The sequence below is a fragment of the Salmo salar genome, chromosome 12 (genome assembly GCF_965601325.2).
Source record: "Salmo salar chromosome 12, fSalSal1, whole genome shotgun sequence".
NCBI classification, from domain to species: Eukaryota; Metazoa; Chordata; class Actinopteri; order Salmoniformes; family Salmonidae; genus Salmo; species Salmo salar.
The window spans coordinates 14,284,916-14,301,609 of NC_138302.1; the positions used below are offsets into that span (position 1 = coordinate 14,284,916).

Sequence of the window (16,694 nt, forward strand, 5' to 3'; positions counted from 1 at the left end):
TTTAACCCACGCTCCTCCGATGCAGAATCAGTGTGTGAGTGAGGTAGCTATGTATGACAACCACATATCACAGTCATAGGAAGTAAACAAAGATAGTAAGTTCACAAAGCAAGTTTATTGACGTCATAGTGAGGAAATAAACCTCTGCACCTGTGATGGATTCTCTGTACAAATGTGTGTGTTAGGGAAGAGTGGAATGTATTATAGTGTGATCAGAGAGCGTGTGTGTGTGTGTGTGTGTCAGCTCAGGCCTGTCCCTCTGCAGACTCATCCAACAGCACACACAGAGAGTCCACTAAGCCTTCCATTAGAATATACACCTGGAAGAGAAAGACAGAGAGAGAGATAAAGGAAGAGAGAAAGACAGAGAAAGAGAGACACAGAAAGAGAGAGAGAGGGGGGAGAGAGAGAGCGACAGAGAGAGAGATAAAGGAAGCGAGAGAGGGGGGAGAGAGAGCGACAGAGAAAGGAAGAGAGAGAGAGAGTGACAGAGAGAGAGAGAGAAAGGAAGAGAGAGAGAGAGGAAGGAAGAGAGGGAGAAAGGGAGAGAGCGACAGAGAGAGAGAGAGCGACAGAGAGAGAGAGAGAGGGGGAAGATAACAGCAGTGTTAGTAAGCGATTTCGGATAAAGGATTATGGTTATTACAAAAGTACTAATATTACACTAGTAGTGTCTATAGTATAGCATGATGTACAGTAGAGACCGTTTAGTGGCCCTGGTAGTATAGTATAGTATAGTATAGTGTACTAGCCTGTTGGTGCAGCTGTCTCCTGTATTTGCCCTGTAGTTCAGGCTCTACAGTAGAGTCAGTGTGGTGGTCCTGGTAGTCACTCTCAGGGCTGGTTGTGGTGGAGGAGGGCTCTCTGCCTGGTTCTTTACCAGGCTTACCTCCAGGACGCTTGCCCCCTACCACGACCTCCTCACGACCCTTCTTCTTACTGCCTGGACGCTCCTGGAAGAGAGCACAGGAGGCTGCTGAGGGGAGGACGGCTCTTAATAAATGCCGGAACGGAGCAAATGGAATGTCATCAAACACCAGGAAACCATGTGTTTGATCTATTTGATACCATTCCACTTACTGTGCATTCGGAAAGTATTCAGACACCTTGACCTTTTCCACATTTTGTTACGTTACAGCCTTATTCTAAAATTGATTGAATATCTTTTCCCCTAGTCAATCTACACACAATACCCCATACATTTTTGCAAATGTATTACAAATAAAAAACGGAAATATCACATTTGCATAAGTATTCAGACCCTTTAAAATCAGTACTTTGTTGAAGCACTTTTGGCAGCGATTACAGCCTTGAGTCTTCTTGGGTATGACGCTACAAACTTGGCACACCTGTATTTGGGGAGTATCTCCCATTCTTCTCTGCAGATCCTCTCAAGCTCTGTCAGGTTGGATGGGGAGCGTCGCTGCACAGCTGTTTTCAGGTCTCTCCAGAGATGTTTTATCGGGTTCAAGTCCGACCTCTGGCTGGGCCTCTCAAGGACATTCAGAGACTTGTCCCAAAGCCACTCCTGCGTTATCTTGGCTGTGTGCTTAGGGTTGTTGTCCTGTTTGGAAGGTGAACCTTCACCCCAGTCTGAGGTCCTGAGCATGCTGGAGCAGGTTTTCATCAAGGATCTCTCTGTATTTTGCTCCGTTAATCTTTCCCTCAATCCTGACAAGTCTCCCAGTCCCTGCCACTGAAAAACATCCCCACAGCATGATGCTGCCACCACCATGCTTCACCGTAGGGATGGTGCCATGTTTCCTCCAGACGTGATGCTTGGCATTCAGGCCAAAGAGTTCAATCTTGGTTTCATCAGACCAGAGAATCTTGTTTCTCATGGTCTGAGAGTCTTTAGGTATCTTTTGGCAAACTCCAAGCGGGCTGTCACGTGCCTTTTACTGAGGAGTGGTTATCGTTTTGCCACTATCATGACTCTCCTGGTTGAGGATCCAAGGCCTCAGATCAGCTTGGCAAATGGCTGACGTTGACCAGACCCCTCTCATCACCCGCAGAAAAGGAGGGGGGGGGGGGGGGGGTTTGACACCTTAACACTGTAAATTAGGCAGGAGGGGAATCTCCCTCTTTCTCTTCAGTATTGGTAAAGAAATGTCCCTTTTGTCTACAGAATACTTTTTCCGCCAAAACTATAACGTCCCAAAAAAGTCAATATTGGAACAATATTTCTAAGATAGGAATGTTAACAATGGTCAGTGGGGATCTAAAGAATAATCATGTCATATTGCTTTTCATTTTGTGATGTTATTAAAAACTCCATAAACCAAATACTGTAACTTAGGAACGAACCCCCTTTTGGCTGTCAAGTTTATATCCAATACATTGTGAATACAATATGAAGAACGATGAAAATAGTGTTAAGATAGGAATGTGATTTTGGTTTTCTAATAAGATAATGGGTTTTCATGTCCTTTGCACATTAAATAGCCACGGCCCGAATGAGGTCAGAAGAGCGTGTCAGTGTGATGGAACCACCCTTTCCGACCAGAGTGCTTAAAATGACTCGCTAAGAATTAACATACCAGACCAAAATACGTGAGACCGTGAACCACACGTTGAAATGGTTAGAAACTTTGAAACTCTCAACAAGAGGTGAAGAAAATGAACTTATCAGACCAGGACCCCGCCAGTCTGCACCTGCGTGTGTAAAGTGAGTTTGGAACTTTGACTATCTACCCGAGGAAGAAAGGATAAGTTCACCTCAGACAATTACTGGTGAATCATTGAAGCCACAGACAACTAATAAGGACATTGTAACCTCTGGTGGACAATTAGAGCCTTACACCCCCGGGAGAGCCCACCGAAACAACCTTCTGAGAGGGCTTGGTCCTGACCGAGATGGACAACGAATGAAGGCATTCAACACGTAAATGCATTATCCCAAACGGGCGGTGGTTCGTGTGCAAGGTATATGATTCATTTGAAAACAGTCCGAGAATGTGTCCACGATAAGTGTCCCTTTCTTCTCTCTCTTTTCCTCTCTCCATCTAACGTTATGTTGTAACAAGCCGTCATATCTTGTCAGTCCACTAGGGACCTTTGTCTCAAGTAAGTGTGTATGTTATTCTGTTATTATTTAGTTAGCTAGTAAATAAATAATTCAATCAATTTGTGTAGTATTCAATAATGAGCTTGGCTGGGGTTCTTGCGGATCCAAGAAGGTTGCGACCGATCAGAGTGAGACTGATGAGGTAAATATTAATAAGTGACCGTTATCGATTTATCATTTATATCTTCTACAGTTTAATTCAGGAGATGGTAACTCATTAAACAACTTCTTCCGTGGTGCCCCAACTTCCTAATGAGTTAATTGTTACATGATTAATTTAATCAGGTAACAATTAAACATAGTTAGTGAATTAAATGAATAACAGTCATCAGATTAATGAAAGTCACGACACGACATCACTCTACCATAAAGGCCTGATTGGTGGAGTGCTGCAGAGATGGTTGTCCTTCTGGAAGGTTCTCCCATCTCCGCAGAGGAACTCTGGAGCTCTGTCAGAGTGACAATTGGGTTGTTGGTCACCTCCCTGACCAAGGCCCTTCTCCCCCAATTGCTCAGAGCAGCCAGCTCTAAGAAGAGTCTTGGTGGTTCCAAACTTCTTCCATTTAAGATTAATGGAGGCCACTGTGTTATTGGGGACCTTCAATGTTGCAGAAATGTTTTGGTACCCTTCCTCAGATATATGCCTCGACACAATCCTGTCTCAGAGCTAGACAAACAATTCCTTCGACCTCATAGCTTGGTTTTTGCTCTGACATGCACTGTCAACTGTGGGACCTTATACAGACAAGTGGGTGCCTTTCCAAATCATGTCCAATCAATTGAATTTACCACAGGTGGACTCCAATGAAGTTGTAGAAACATCTAAAGGATGATCGATGGAAACAGGATGCACCTGAGCTCAATTTCGAGTCTCATAGCAAAGGGAAGGAATACTTATGTAAATGTGATATCAGTTTTTTATTTTTAATACATATACAAACATTTCTTAAAACCTGTTTTTGCTTTTTCATTACGGGGTATTGTGTGTAGACGATTAGAAGAAAAATAAGGCTGTAACGTAACAAAATGCGTAGCAAAAAAGAGGTCTGATTACTTTCCGAATCCACCGTATACCACTCCAGCCATTACCAAGAGCCAGTCCTCCACAATTAAGGTGCCACCAACCTCCTGTGGGAGAGAGGGATGGGGGAGGAGGGGAGAGGGATGGGGAGGGAGAGAGAGGGATGGGGAGGGAGGGAGAGAGAGAGAGGGATGGGTTAGAGTGAGAGCAGGACACCCCCCCACCACATCTTCTTACTGCCAGGATGCTCCTGGAAGAGAGGGATGGGGGAGGAGGGGAGAGGGATGGGGGAGTGAGGGAGGGAGGGAGAGAGGGATGGGGGTAGGGAGAGAGATGGTTAGAGAGCGAGGGAGGGATGCGGAGAGGGGGATGGTGGAGGGAGGGAGATGGTGGGTTATAGAGAGAGAAAGAGAGAGTTAGAGAGAGAGAGTTAGAGAGAATGAACCCAGGTGGGGAGAGAGAGATAAAGAAAAACAGACAGAGACAGAAAGAGAGAGAGATAGATAGATAGATAGATAGATAGATAGATAGATAGATAGATAGATAGATAGATAGATAGATAGATAGATAGATAGATAGATAGATAGATAGATAGATAGATAGATAGATAGATAGATAGATAGATAGATAGATAGATAGATAGATAGATAGATAGATAGATAGATAGATAGATAGAGAGTGGGTGTGCTGGTAGTAGTGTCTTTGTGATTGTGATATTTCAGCCGTACGTTCTGTTCATAGTTGTTGGTGTACAGATGGACATGCCTCTAGCTGTGTGTGTGTGTGTGTGTGTGTGTGTGTGTGTGTGTGTGTGTGTGTGTGTGTGTGTGTGTGTGTGTGTGTGTGTGTGTGTGTGTGTGTGTGTGTGTGTGTGTGTGTGTGTGTGCGCGCCGCCTACGTGTGTGTAGTGTGTGTGTAATGTGTGTGTGACCTGTACAGGTGTCATAACTCACAACCTGGACACAGTTTGAGAGCAGATGCACATATTCACACAGTGTTCGGTTACCATGGCACCTGGTGACAAATAAACTGTTGCTCACCTATGACTCACCTAACCACCAGAGAGATGGAGAGAGAGAGGAGGGAGAGAGAGAGGAGAAAGAGGAGAGAGAGGCAGACAGGCAGACAAGCAGACAGACAAGCAGACAGGCAGGCAGACATACAGACAGACAAGCAGGAAGACAGACAAACATACAGGCAGACAAACAGGCAGACACAGATAGGCAGACATACAGGCAGACAAACAGGCAGACAAACAGACAGACAGGCAGGTGTTTGCTGCCATCTGGTGTTGGTGTCAACCCTGTTCCTGGAGAGAAACCCTCCTGTAGGTTTTAACGTAAAATCATCCCTGAAAACCTACAGGAGGTGAAAACCTACAGGAGGGTATCTCTCCAGGAACAGGGTTGGAGATAAAACCTACAGGAGGGTGTCTCTCCAGGAACAGGGTTGGAGATAAAACCTACAGGAGGGTGTCTCTCCAGGAACAGGGTTGGAGATAAAACCTACAGGAGGGTATCTCTCCAGGAACAGGGTTGGAGATAAAACCTACAGGAGGGTGTCTCTCCAGGAACAGGGTTGGAGATAAAACCTACAGGAGGGTGTCTCTCCAGGAACAGGGTTGGAGATAAAACCTACAGGAGGGTGTCTCTCCAGGAACAGGGTTGGAGATAAAACCTACAGGAGGGTGTCTCTCCAGGAACAGGGTTGGAGATAAAACCTACAGGAGGGTGTCTCTCCAGGAACAGGGTTGGAGATAAAACCTACAGGAGGGTATCTCTCCAGGAACAGGGTTGGAGATAAAACCTACAGGAGGGTGTCTCTCCAGGAACAGGGTTGGAGTTAAAACCTACAGGAGGGTGTCTCTCCAGGAACAGGGTTGGAGATAAAACCTACAGGAGGGTATCTCTCCAGGAACAGGGTTGGAGATAAAACCTACAGGAGGGTATCTCTCCAGGAACAGGGTTGGAGAGCCCTGATCTAGACACTTTAGAGGTCTGAAGGGATTGGATAGGTATAAATCATCTGGTAATAGCTCCACCCCATTCTCTGATTGGATAGGTATAAATCATCTGGTAATAGCTCCACCCCACTCTCTGATTGGATAGGTATAAATCATCTGGTAATAGCTCCACCCCATTCTCTGATTGGATAGGTATAAATCATCTGGTAATAGCTCCACCCCACTCTCTGATTGGATAGGTATAAATCATCTGGTAATAGCTCCACCCCATTCTCTGATTGGATAGGTATAAATCATCTGGTAATAGCTCCACCCCATTCTCTGATTGGATAGGTATAAATCATCTGGTAATAGCTCCACCCCACTCTCTGATTGGATAGGTATAAATCATCTGGTAATAGCTCCACCCCATTCTCTGATTGGATAGGTATAAATCATCTGGTAATAGCTCCACCCCATTCTCTGATTGGATAGGTATAAATCATCTGGTAATAGCTCCACCCCACTCTCTGATTGGATAGGTATAAATCATCTGGTAATAGCTCCACCCCACTCTCTGATTGGATAGGTATAAATCATCTGGTAATAGCTCCACCCCACTCTCTGATTGGATAGGTATAAATCATCTGGTAATAGCTCCACCCCACTCTCTGATTGGATAGGTATAAATCATCTGGTAATAGCTCCACCCCACTCTCTGATAGACTAGGAGTTACACTATATTACTAACACCTATCTGATCCTTTCAGATAAACATAGTATCTCTGGTTAGGAATAGAGCTTGATAACATATACACAAAGTGACTAGGGGGTAGGAGGTTAAGGGGTAGGAGGTTAAGGGGTAGGAGGTTAGGGGGTAGGAGGTTAAGGGGTAGGAGTTTAAGGGGTAGGAGTTTAAGGGGTAGGAGTTTAAGGGGTAGGAGTTTAGGGGGTAGGAGGTTAAGGGGTAGGAGGTTAGGGGGTAGGAGGTTAAGGGGTAGCAGGTTAGGGGGTAGGAGGTTATGGGGTAGGAGATTAAGGGGTAGGAGGTTAAGGGGTAGGAGGTTAAGGGGTAGGAGGTTAGGGGGTAGGAGGTTAGGGGGTAGGAGATTAAGGGGTAGGAGGTTAAGGGGTAGGAGGTTAAGGGGTAGGAGGTTAGGGGGTAGGAGGTTAAGGGGTAGGAGGTTCGGGGACAGGAGGTTAAGGGGTAGGAGGTTAGGGGGTAGGAGGTTAAGGGGTAGGAGGTTAGGGGGTAGGAGGTTAAGGGGTAGGAGGTTAGGGGGTAGGAGGTTAAGGGGTAGGAGGTTCGGGGACAGGAGGTTAAGGTGTAGGAGGTTAGGGATGATATGGGGATTTATTTTTTAGATTAGGTGAGTTCCTCACCTCCACTGGTTTCTCCTTCACAGCAGGCTTGGCTGCTCCCTTCTTCTCCTCCTTCTCTTTGACACTCCCTCCTTTCTTCTCCTCCTTCAGGGTTGCTCCTGCCTTCTTCTCAAACTTCTCCTCTTTCTTCATCTTTCCCCCTGGAAAGGAATGGGCTGATAGTGGGTTGTAGTGGTAGACAGGCTGATAGTGGGTTGTAGTGGTAGACAGGCTGATAGTGGGTTGTAGTGGTAGACAGGGTGATAGTGGGTTGTAGTGGTAGACAGGGTGATAGTGGGTTGTAGTGGTAGACAGGCTGATAGTGGGTTGTAGTGGTAGACAGGGTGATAGTGGGTTGTACTGGTAGACCGGCTGATAGTGGGTTGTAGTGGTAGACAGGCTGATAGTGGGTTGTAGTGGCAGACAGGCTGATAGTGGGTTGTAGTGGCAGACAGGGTGATAGTGGGTTGTAGTGGTAGACAGGCTGATAGTGGGTTGTAGTGTTAGACAGGGTGATAGTGGGTTGTAGTGGTAGACAGGCTGATAGTGGGTTGTAGTGGTAGACAGGCTGATAGTGGGTTGTAGTGGTAGACAGGCTGATAGTGGGTTGTAGTGGTAGACAGGGTGATAGTGGGTTGTAGTGGTAGACAGGCTGATAGTGGGTTGTAGTGGTAGACAGGCTGATAGGGGGTTGTAGTGGTAGACAGGCTGATAGTGGGTTGTAGTGGTAGACAGGCTGATAGTGGGTTGTAGTGGTAGACAGGCTGATAGTGGGTTGTAGTGGTAGACAGGCTGATAGTGGGTTGTAGTGGTAGACAGGCTGATAGTGGGTTGTAGTGGTAGACAGGCTGATAGTGGGTTGTAGTGGTAGACAGGCTGATAGTGGGTTGTAGTGGTAGACAGGCTGATAGTGGGTTGTAGTGGTAGACAGGCTGATAGTGGGTTGTACTGGTAGACAGGCTGATAGTGGGTTGTACTGGTAGACAGGCTGATAGTGGGTTGTAGTGGTAGACAGGCTGATAGTGGGTTGTAGTGGTAGACGGGCTGATAGTGGGTTGTAGTGGTAGACGGGCTGATAGTGGTTCTAGTGGTAGACGGGCTGATAGTGGGTTGTAGTGGTAGACAGGGTGATGGTGGGTTGTACTGGTAGACAGGGTGATAGTGGGTTGTAGTGGTAGACAGGCTGATAGCGGGTTGTACTGGTAGACAGGCTGATAGTCAGTTCTAGTGGTAGACAGGCTGATAGTGGGTTCTAGTGGTAGACAGGCTGATAGTGGGTTCTAGTGGTAGACAGGCTGATAGTGGAATGTAGTGGTAGACAGGCTGATAGTAGAATGTAGTGGTAGACAGGCTGATAGTGGGTTGTAGTGGTAGACAGGCTGATAGTAGTTGTACTGGTAGACAGGCTAATAGTGGGTTGTACTGGTAGACAGGCTGATAGTGGGATGTAGTGGTAGACAGGCTGATAGTGGGTTGTACTGGTAGACAGGCTAATAGTGGGTTGTACTGGCAAACAGGCTGATAGTATGTTGTAGTGGCAGACAGGCTGATAGTGGGTTCTAGTGGTAGACAGGCTGATAGTGGGTTCTAGTGGTAGACAGGCTGATAGTGGGTTCTAGTGGTAGACAGGCTGATAGTGGGTTGTAGTGGTAGACAGGCTGATAGTGGGTTGTACTGGTAGACAGGCTGATAGTGGGTTGTACTGGTAGACAGGCTGATAGTGGGTTGTACTGGTAGACAGGTGATAGTGGGTTATACTGGTAGACAGGCTGATAGTGGGTTGTACTGGTAGACAGGCTGATAGTGGGTTGTAGTGGTAGACAGGCTGATAGTGGGTTGTAGTGGTAGACAGGCTGATAGTGGTTTGTAGTGGCAGACAGGCTGATAGTGGGTTGTAGTGGTAGACAGGCTGATAGTGGGTTGTAGTGGTAGACAGGGTGATAGTGGGTTGTAGTGGTAGACAGGCTGATAGTGGGTTGTAGTGGTAGACAGGCTGATAGTGGGTTGTAGTGGTAGACGGGCTGATAGTGGGTTGTAGTGGTAGACGGGCTGATAGTGGGTTGTAGTGGTAGACGGGCTGATAGTGGGTTGTACGTAGACGGGCTGATAGTGGGTTGTAGTGGTAGACGGGCTGATAGTGGGTTGTACTGGTAGACGGGCTGATAGTGGGTTGTACTGGTAGACAGGCTGATAGTGGGTTGTACTGGTAGACAGGCTGATAGTGGGTTGTACTGGTAGACAGGCTGATAGTGGGTTGTAGTGGTAGACAGGCTGATAGTGGGTTGTAGTGGTAGACAGGCTGATAGTGGTTTGTAGTGGCAGACAGGCTGATAGTGGGTTGTAGTGGTAGACAGGCTGATAGTGGGTTGTAGTGGTAGACAGGCTGATAGTGGGTTGTAGTGGTAGACAGGCTGATAGTGGGTTGTAGTGGTAGACGGGCTGATAGTGGGTTGTAGTGGTACACGGGCTGATAGTGGGTTGTACTGGTAGACAGGCTGATAGTGGGTTGTAGTGGTAGACAGGCTGATAGTGGGTTGTACTGGTAGACAGGCTGATAGTGGGTTGTACTGGTAGACAGGCTGATAGTGGGTTGTACTGGTAGACAGGCTGATAGTGGGTTGTAGTGGTAGACAGGCTGATAGTGGGTTGTAGTGGTAGACGGGCTGATAGTGGGTTGTAGTGGTAGACGGGCTGATAGTGTGTGTGTTTGTGTGTATGTCAGTGTACATGCTTGTGTGTGTCATGTGTGTGTCGTGGTGGTGGTCCTGTGTGTGTTAGACTCACAGCTGTGGTGGTGGTCCTGTGTGTGTTAGACTCACAGCTGTGGTGGTGGTCCTGTGTGTGTTAGACTCACAGCTGTGGTGGTGGTCCTGTGTGTTAGACTCACAGCTGTGGTGGTGGTCCTGTGTGTGTTAGACTCACAGCTGTGGTGGTGGTCCTGTGTGTGTTAGACTCACAGCTGTGGTGGTGGTCCTGTGTGTGTTAGACTCACAGCTGTGGTGGTGGTCCTGTGTGTGTTAGACTCACAGCTGTGGTGGTGGTCCTGTGTGTTAGACTCACAGCTGTGGTGGTGGTCCTGTGTGTGTTAGACTCACAGCTGTGGTGGTGGTCCTGTGTGTTAGACTCACAGCTGTGGTGGTGGTCCTGTGTGTTAGACTCACAGCTGTGGTGGTTGTCCTGTGTGTTAGACTCACAGCTGTGGTGGTGGTCCTGTGTGTTAGACTCACAGCTGTGGTGGTGGTCCTGTGTGTGTTAGACTCACAGCTGTGGTGGTTGTCCTGTGTGTTAGACTCACAGCTGTGGTGGTTGTCCTGTGTGTTAGACTCACAGCTGTGGTGGTGGTCCTGTGTGTTAGACTCACAGCTGTGGTGGTGGTCCTGTGTGTTAGACTCACAGCTGTGGTGGTGGTCCTGTGTGTTAGACTCACAGCTGTGGTGGTGGTCCTGTGTGTTAGACTCACAGCTGTGGTGGTGGTCCTGTGTGTTAGACTCACAGCTGTGGTGGTGGTCCTGTGTGTTAGACTCACAGCTGTGGTGGTGGTCCTGTGTGTGTTAGACTCACAGCTGTGGTGGTTGTCCTGTGTGTTAGACTCACAGCTGTGGTGGTTGTCCTGTGTGTTAGACTCACAGCTGTGGTGGTGGTCCTGTGTGTTAGACTCACAGCTGTGGTGGTTGTCCTGTGTGTTAGACTCACAGCTGTGGTGGTGGTCCTGTGTGTTAGACTCACAGCTGTGGTGGTGGTCCTGTGTGTGTTAGACTCACAGCTGTGGTGGTTGTCCTGTGTGTTAGACTCACAGCTGTGGTGGTTGTCCTGTGTGTTAGACTCACAGCTGTGGTGGTTGTCCTGTGTGTTAGACTCACAGCTGTGGTGGTTGTCCTGTGTGTTAGACTCACAGCTGTGGTGGTGGTCCTGTGTGTTAGACTCACAGCTGTGGTGGTGGTCCTGTGTGTGTTCCTCCCATGTGTCTGTCTCAGGGAGACCCAGTAGATGTCTGAGCCACAGAGCTGCACTGACCAGACCGTCCAACAGCTCTCTCCACAGCTGCAACCTGCAGGGGTTGACACACACACACACACACACACACACACACACACCACACACACACACACACACACACACACACACACACACACACACACACACACACACACACACACACACACACACACACACACACACTTTTTTATAATCAACTGCACTGTTGATCAATTTCTGTTGTAGCCTTTCATTCTTTAGTTTCCCCATCAATATTCCCTCGTCTCTTTTCTCCAGACCGGTGCTGCATCTCTGTCTCCCTTCCTGTCTCTCTTTCTTTCTCTCTCCTCCCACCTCTATATTTATTTCTCCCTCCCTCCCTCCCTCCCTCCCTCCCTCCTCACCCTATAGCGTTGAGTGGTAGTGGCGTGTGTTGTATGAGTGGCTGGGTGAGCTCCAGGAGGAGGGTGTTATAGAGGCCCAGAGCCCCCTCTCTGGTGAGCCTCTCCTGGGGTTCATCCTGCTCCCCGTCCCCCTGGGGTAGAGCCAGCACCGCCTGGAGAGGGGAACAGAGAGGAGAGGAGAGGAGAGGAGAGGAGAGGAGAGGAGAGGAGAGGAGAGGAGAGGAGAGGAGAGGAGAGGAGAGGAGAGGAGAGGAGAGGAGAGGAGGAGATAGAAAGGTTAGGGGTTCCATCCCCGGTTGAGACTCTGTGAATGGGACCTGTTGCATCTCTGCTGCGCACGTGAGGTATGTGTGTGTACCTGTCGTAGTGTAGACACAGAGAGGTCCCAGGCTGTTTCTCTGTCTTCTCCTGTTTCTGCGGTCACCTGCTGCCACAGGCTCTTCAGCGCCTCCACTGTCTCATAACGGTACTGCAGCTAGGACCGAGATGGACCAACAGTTTACTGTTACAAACACAGTATGGGCCAGTTGTGTTGTGTGTGTGTGTGTGTGTGTGTGTGACTAAACAACCCAACAGAAAGAGGAAGGTGTTATTCTATTCAGAAATCAGCTAGAACCATGAATGAACCTAAATCATCGTCATCATAGTAATCACTGAGGACTCCTTTAAGTCTTTGTCCTTTTTTCTGTTGGTCTGTTTTTACATATTGAGAGAGAATCCATTCATGTTCAACGGCAAAAGCCATGATCACACATAATTATAGTAATGGCTGATAATGTTGATAATGACAGTGGCTGTGTCTGAAATGTCATCCTATCCCCTATATATATAGGGTGTCTACCCACTCTGCCTAGAGTGTGAAAACACCCTTTGTTTTTGAAATTTCACTTCCTTACGTTAGAAAATACATTTTTACAAAGACAAATATGATTCTTCATGTCCTGAATCGTTCAGTGGGGTCTTTCTCTCATCATTATCGTTATATCTAAGAAGCTGGATGTCGTTACCTAATACATCCCATAATAAGCACCGAGCTCTGTTGACATAGTGGTGCCGATTTCTCCTAGTGACTTTAGAGGATTTTACATGTTGTGGTGGTCGTTTCTGCGGGTCGCAAAAAGCTAAAGTAGCCTGACATGAGCTGAATTAAATGTAAAAGTCTTTGAAAATAAAAAGCTTTGTGCCCCGTCGGCATTTCGCAGAGATATTCTTTTTTTTTGGTGAGAAATCTCACATTAATAATTCAAAAGTGTATACAAAACTTAATTTGAAAATACTACACGTCATGTCTCGAAATCAATATCTATTTTACCTCGATATTGTTTTATGCCCTGCGGATTCAAGAAGAAAGATGGTGAGTTCAACGGTGAACCTGTCAGTTAGCCTTAATTCTCTGACGCGATGCTATTAACCTGATTCAGGACAAAAACATTTATCTGGCCTTCATTGATTTAGTCGCCCTAATTCTGGTCATCCTACAAGGGTAAAAACTCCAATAACCTTTGAACAGATTATCATAGAGACTTGAGGTTTGGACCATTGGTTTTCTCAGAGGACTATCTACACAATGCACATATTTACCCATTGGTCAAAATATGTGTTTTTGATTGCACACTTTACTATATAGTGCACTACTACCAGGGCCCTGGTCAAAAGTAGTGCACACTGCGTCCCAAATGGCATCCTATTCCTCAGTTCCAAACAGACACATCAGAGTGATGATGCTGGCTGTGTGTAACTGAGAGAATGAACGTTCAGAGTGAAGGTTACTGGTTGTGTGGATTCTGAGAGAATGGACGTTCAGAGTGATGATGCTGGCTGTGTGGATTCTGAGAGAATGGACGTTCAGGGTGATGATGCTGGCTGTTTGGAACTGAGAGAATGGACGTTCAGAGTGAGGATGCTGGCTGTGTGGATTCTGAGAGAATGAACGTTCAGAGTGAACGATGCTGGCTGTGTGGAACTGAGAGAATGGACGTTCAGAGTGATGATGCTAGCTGTGTGGATGCTGAGAGAACAGACATTCAGAGTGAAGATGCTGGCTGTGTGGAACTGAGAGAATGGACGTTCAGAGTGATGATGCTGGCTGTGTGGATACTGAGAGAATGGACGTTCAGAGTGAGGATGCTGGCTGTGTGGATTCTGAGAGAATGGACGTTCAGAGTGATGATGCTGGCTGTTTGGAACTGAGAGAATGGACGTTCAGAGTGAGGATCCTGGCTGTGTGGATTCTGAGAGAATGGACGTTCAGAGTGATGATGCTGGTTGTGTGGAACTGAGAGAATGAACGTTCAGAGTGAACGATGCTGGCTGTGTGGAACTGAGAGAATGGACGTTCAGAGTGATGATGCTAGCTGTGTGGATGCTGAGAGAACAGACGTTCAGAGTGAAGATGCTGGCTGTGTGGAACTGAGAGAATGGACGTTCAGAGTGATGATGCTGGCTGTGTGGAACTGAGAGAATGGACGTTCAGAGTGAGGATGCTGGCTGTGTGGATACTGAGAGAATGGACGTTCAGAGTGATGATGCTGGCTGTGTGGAACTGAGAGAACGGACGTTCAGAGTGAACGATGCTGGCTGTGTGGAACTGAGAGAATGGACTTCAGAGTGAGGATGCTGGCTGTGTTGAACTGAGAGAATGGACGTTCAGAGTGATGATGCTAGCTGTGTGGATGCTGAGAGAATAGACGTTCAGAGTGAAGATGCTGGCTGTGTGGAACTGAGAGAATGGACGTTCAGAGTGATGATGCTGGCTGTGTGGAACTGAGAGAATGGACGTTCAGAGTGATGATGCTGGCTGTGTGGAACAGAGAATGGACGTTCAGAGTGATGATGCTGGCTGTTTGGAACTGAGAGAACGGACGTTCAGAGTGATGATGCTGGCTGTGTGGAACTGAGAGAATGGACGTTCAGAGTGAGGATGCTGGCTGTGTGGATTCTGAGAGAATGGACGTTCAGAGTGATAATGCTGGCTGTTTGGAACTGAGAGAATGGACGTTCAGAGTGAGGATGCTGGCTGTGTGGATTCTGAGAGAATGGACGTTCAGAGTGATGATGCTGGTTGTGTGGAACTGAGAGAATGAACGTTCAGAGTGAACGATGCTGGCTGTGTGGAACTGAGAGAATGAACGTTCAGAGTGAAGGTTACTGGTTGTGTGGATTCTGAGAGAATGGACGTTCAGAGTGATGATGCTGGCTGTGTGGAACTGAGAGAATGGACGTTCAGAGTGAGGATGCTGTCTGTGTGGAACTGAGAGAATGGACGTTCAGAGTGATGATGCTGTCTGTGTGGAACTGAGAGAATGGACGTCCAGAGCTGTTTTAGTGTCTCTGACCCCTGTGCTTAGGTGTCTGTGGTCGTGACAGTTTATGGATTTTGCGGGGGATTCTTTGCCCCCTCGTCTTTGTTAAAGGTAGACTCAGCAAGATTGTAACGATCAGCATCACAGATATTAAGATGAGCTCAATGCAAGACTTTGCTCTCACAGAGGTGCACTTCTCACTACTACGACGTGGTATCCACGGGAGCCACAACAGTGGAGAGGTGATGCCTCTTAGTTGTAGTGGAAATTGACGGGATATTGTGTTTACTTGGTGTATGCGACATCATCTCTCTGAGTCTACCTTCCAGGTGTAGTGTACCTTTGGGTTCCTGTTGTGGAAGTGTTCTTCCTCGGTGGTGTAGAGCTCCGCAGGGGAGCTGGGTCTCTCTGGGGTGAGGACGCCTCGTAACACATCACACACCAACGACCGACACACTGACGTAGCCTCTCTCTGCTGCAGCTCCCTCTACCCACACACACACACACACACACACACACACACACACACACACACACACACACACACACACACACACACACACACACACACACACACACACACACACACACACACACACACACACACACACACACAATTAAACTCCCTCCCTCCTCACACACTCCCTCCCCACACCCTCCCCCCCTCCCCACACACACAAAGACCTCCCCACACACACAAAGACCTCCCCACACACACCCTCCCTCCTCACACACTCCCTCCCCACATCCTCCCTCCCCCCACACCCTCCCTCCCCACATACACACAGACCTCCCACACACACCCTCCCTCCCCACACACACCCTCCCCACACACACCCTCCCTCCCCACACATACACAGTCCTCCCCACACCCTCCCTCCCTCCCCCTTTCCCCACTCACCCCCCCCCCCTCCCCCCCCCACACACACACAGACCTCCAGGGCGTGTCTCTGGTCGGCGGTCTTGTCCTGGTAGAGAGCCACGCCCCTCAGTGTCACCTGGATGGAAGCTCCGCCCAGCAGGACAGGGTGTGTGTTGAGACGCCACACCTCTGTCCTGATGCCTGGGACCTCCGACTTAAATATAAACTCTACACGCTGGCTGTCACCTGGTAGAATCACACCTGGTACAGAGATAGATACAGAGAGAGACAGAGAGAGAGAGAGATGGGGAAGGGAGAAGGAGAGAGAGATGGGGAGGGGAGAAGGAGAGAGAGATGGGGAGGGGAGAAGGGGAGAGAGAGAGAGAGAGAGAGAGAGAGAGAGAGAGAGAGAGAGATGGGGAAGGGAGAAGGAGAGAGAGATGGGGAGGGGAGAAGGGGAGAGAGAGAGAGAGAGAGAGAGAGAGAGAGAGAGATGGGGAAGGGAGAAGGAGAGAGATGGGGAGGGGAGAAGGGGAGAGAGAGAGAGAGAGAGAGATGGGGAGGGGAGAAGGAGAGAGAGAGAGAGAGAGAGAGATGGGGAGGGGAGAAGGAGAGAGAGAGAGAGAGATGGGGAGGGGAGAAGGAGAGAGAGAGAGAGAGATGGGGAGGGGAGAAGGAGAGAGAGAGATGGGAGGGGAGAAGGAGAGAGAGAGAGAGAGATGGGGAGGGGAGAAGGAGAGAGAGAGATGGGGAGGGGAG

At 48.2% G+C, this 16,694-nt stretch overlaps 1 protein-coding gene across 2 annotated transcripts in view; it reads right to left on the minus strand.

Annotated features, from left to right (window-relative positions):
• Positions 1–102: 102 nt before the first annotated feature.
• The window catches only part of LOC106564236 (mycbp associated protein), a 45,221-nt gene continuing 28,629 nt past the window's right edge, over positions 103–16,694 (minus strand). Inside the window, exons 12-20 of one of the 2 annotated variants that reach the window (XM_045690759.2) lie at positions 16,009–16,196; positions 15,414–15,560; positions 12,130–12,246; positions 11,772–11,923; positions 11,319–11,440; positions 7,414–7,553; positions 4,157–4,195; positions 753–953; positions 103–320 (exon numbers count right to left, since the gene is read on the minus strand). In XM_045690759.2, coding sequence (XP_045546715.2) covers positions 246–320; positions 753–953; positions 4,157–4,195; positions 7,414–7,553; positions 11,319–11,440; positions 11,772–11,923; positions 12,130–12,246; positions 15,414–15,560; positions 16,009–16,196 — 1,181 coding nt within the window. In that variant the 3' untranslated portion in view covers positions 103–245. The remainder of the gene's footprint in view (positions 321–752; positions 954–4,156; positions 4,196–7,413; positions 7,554–11,318; positions 11,441–11,771; positions 11,924–12,129; positions 12,247–15,413; positions 15,561–16,008; positions 16,197–16,694) is intronic. The other variant, XM_045690761.2, reaches the window with a different exon arrangement.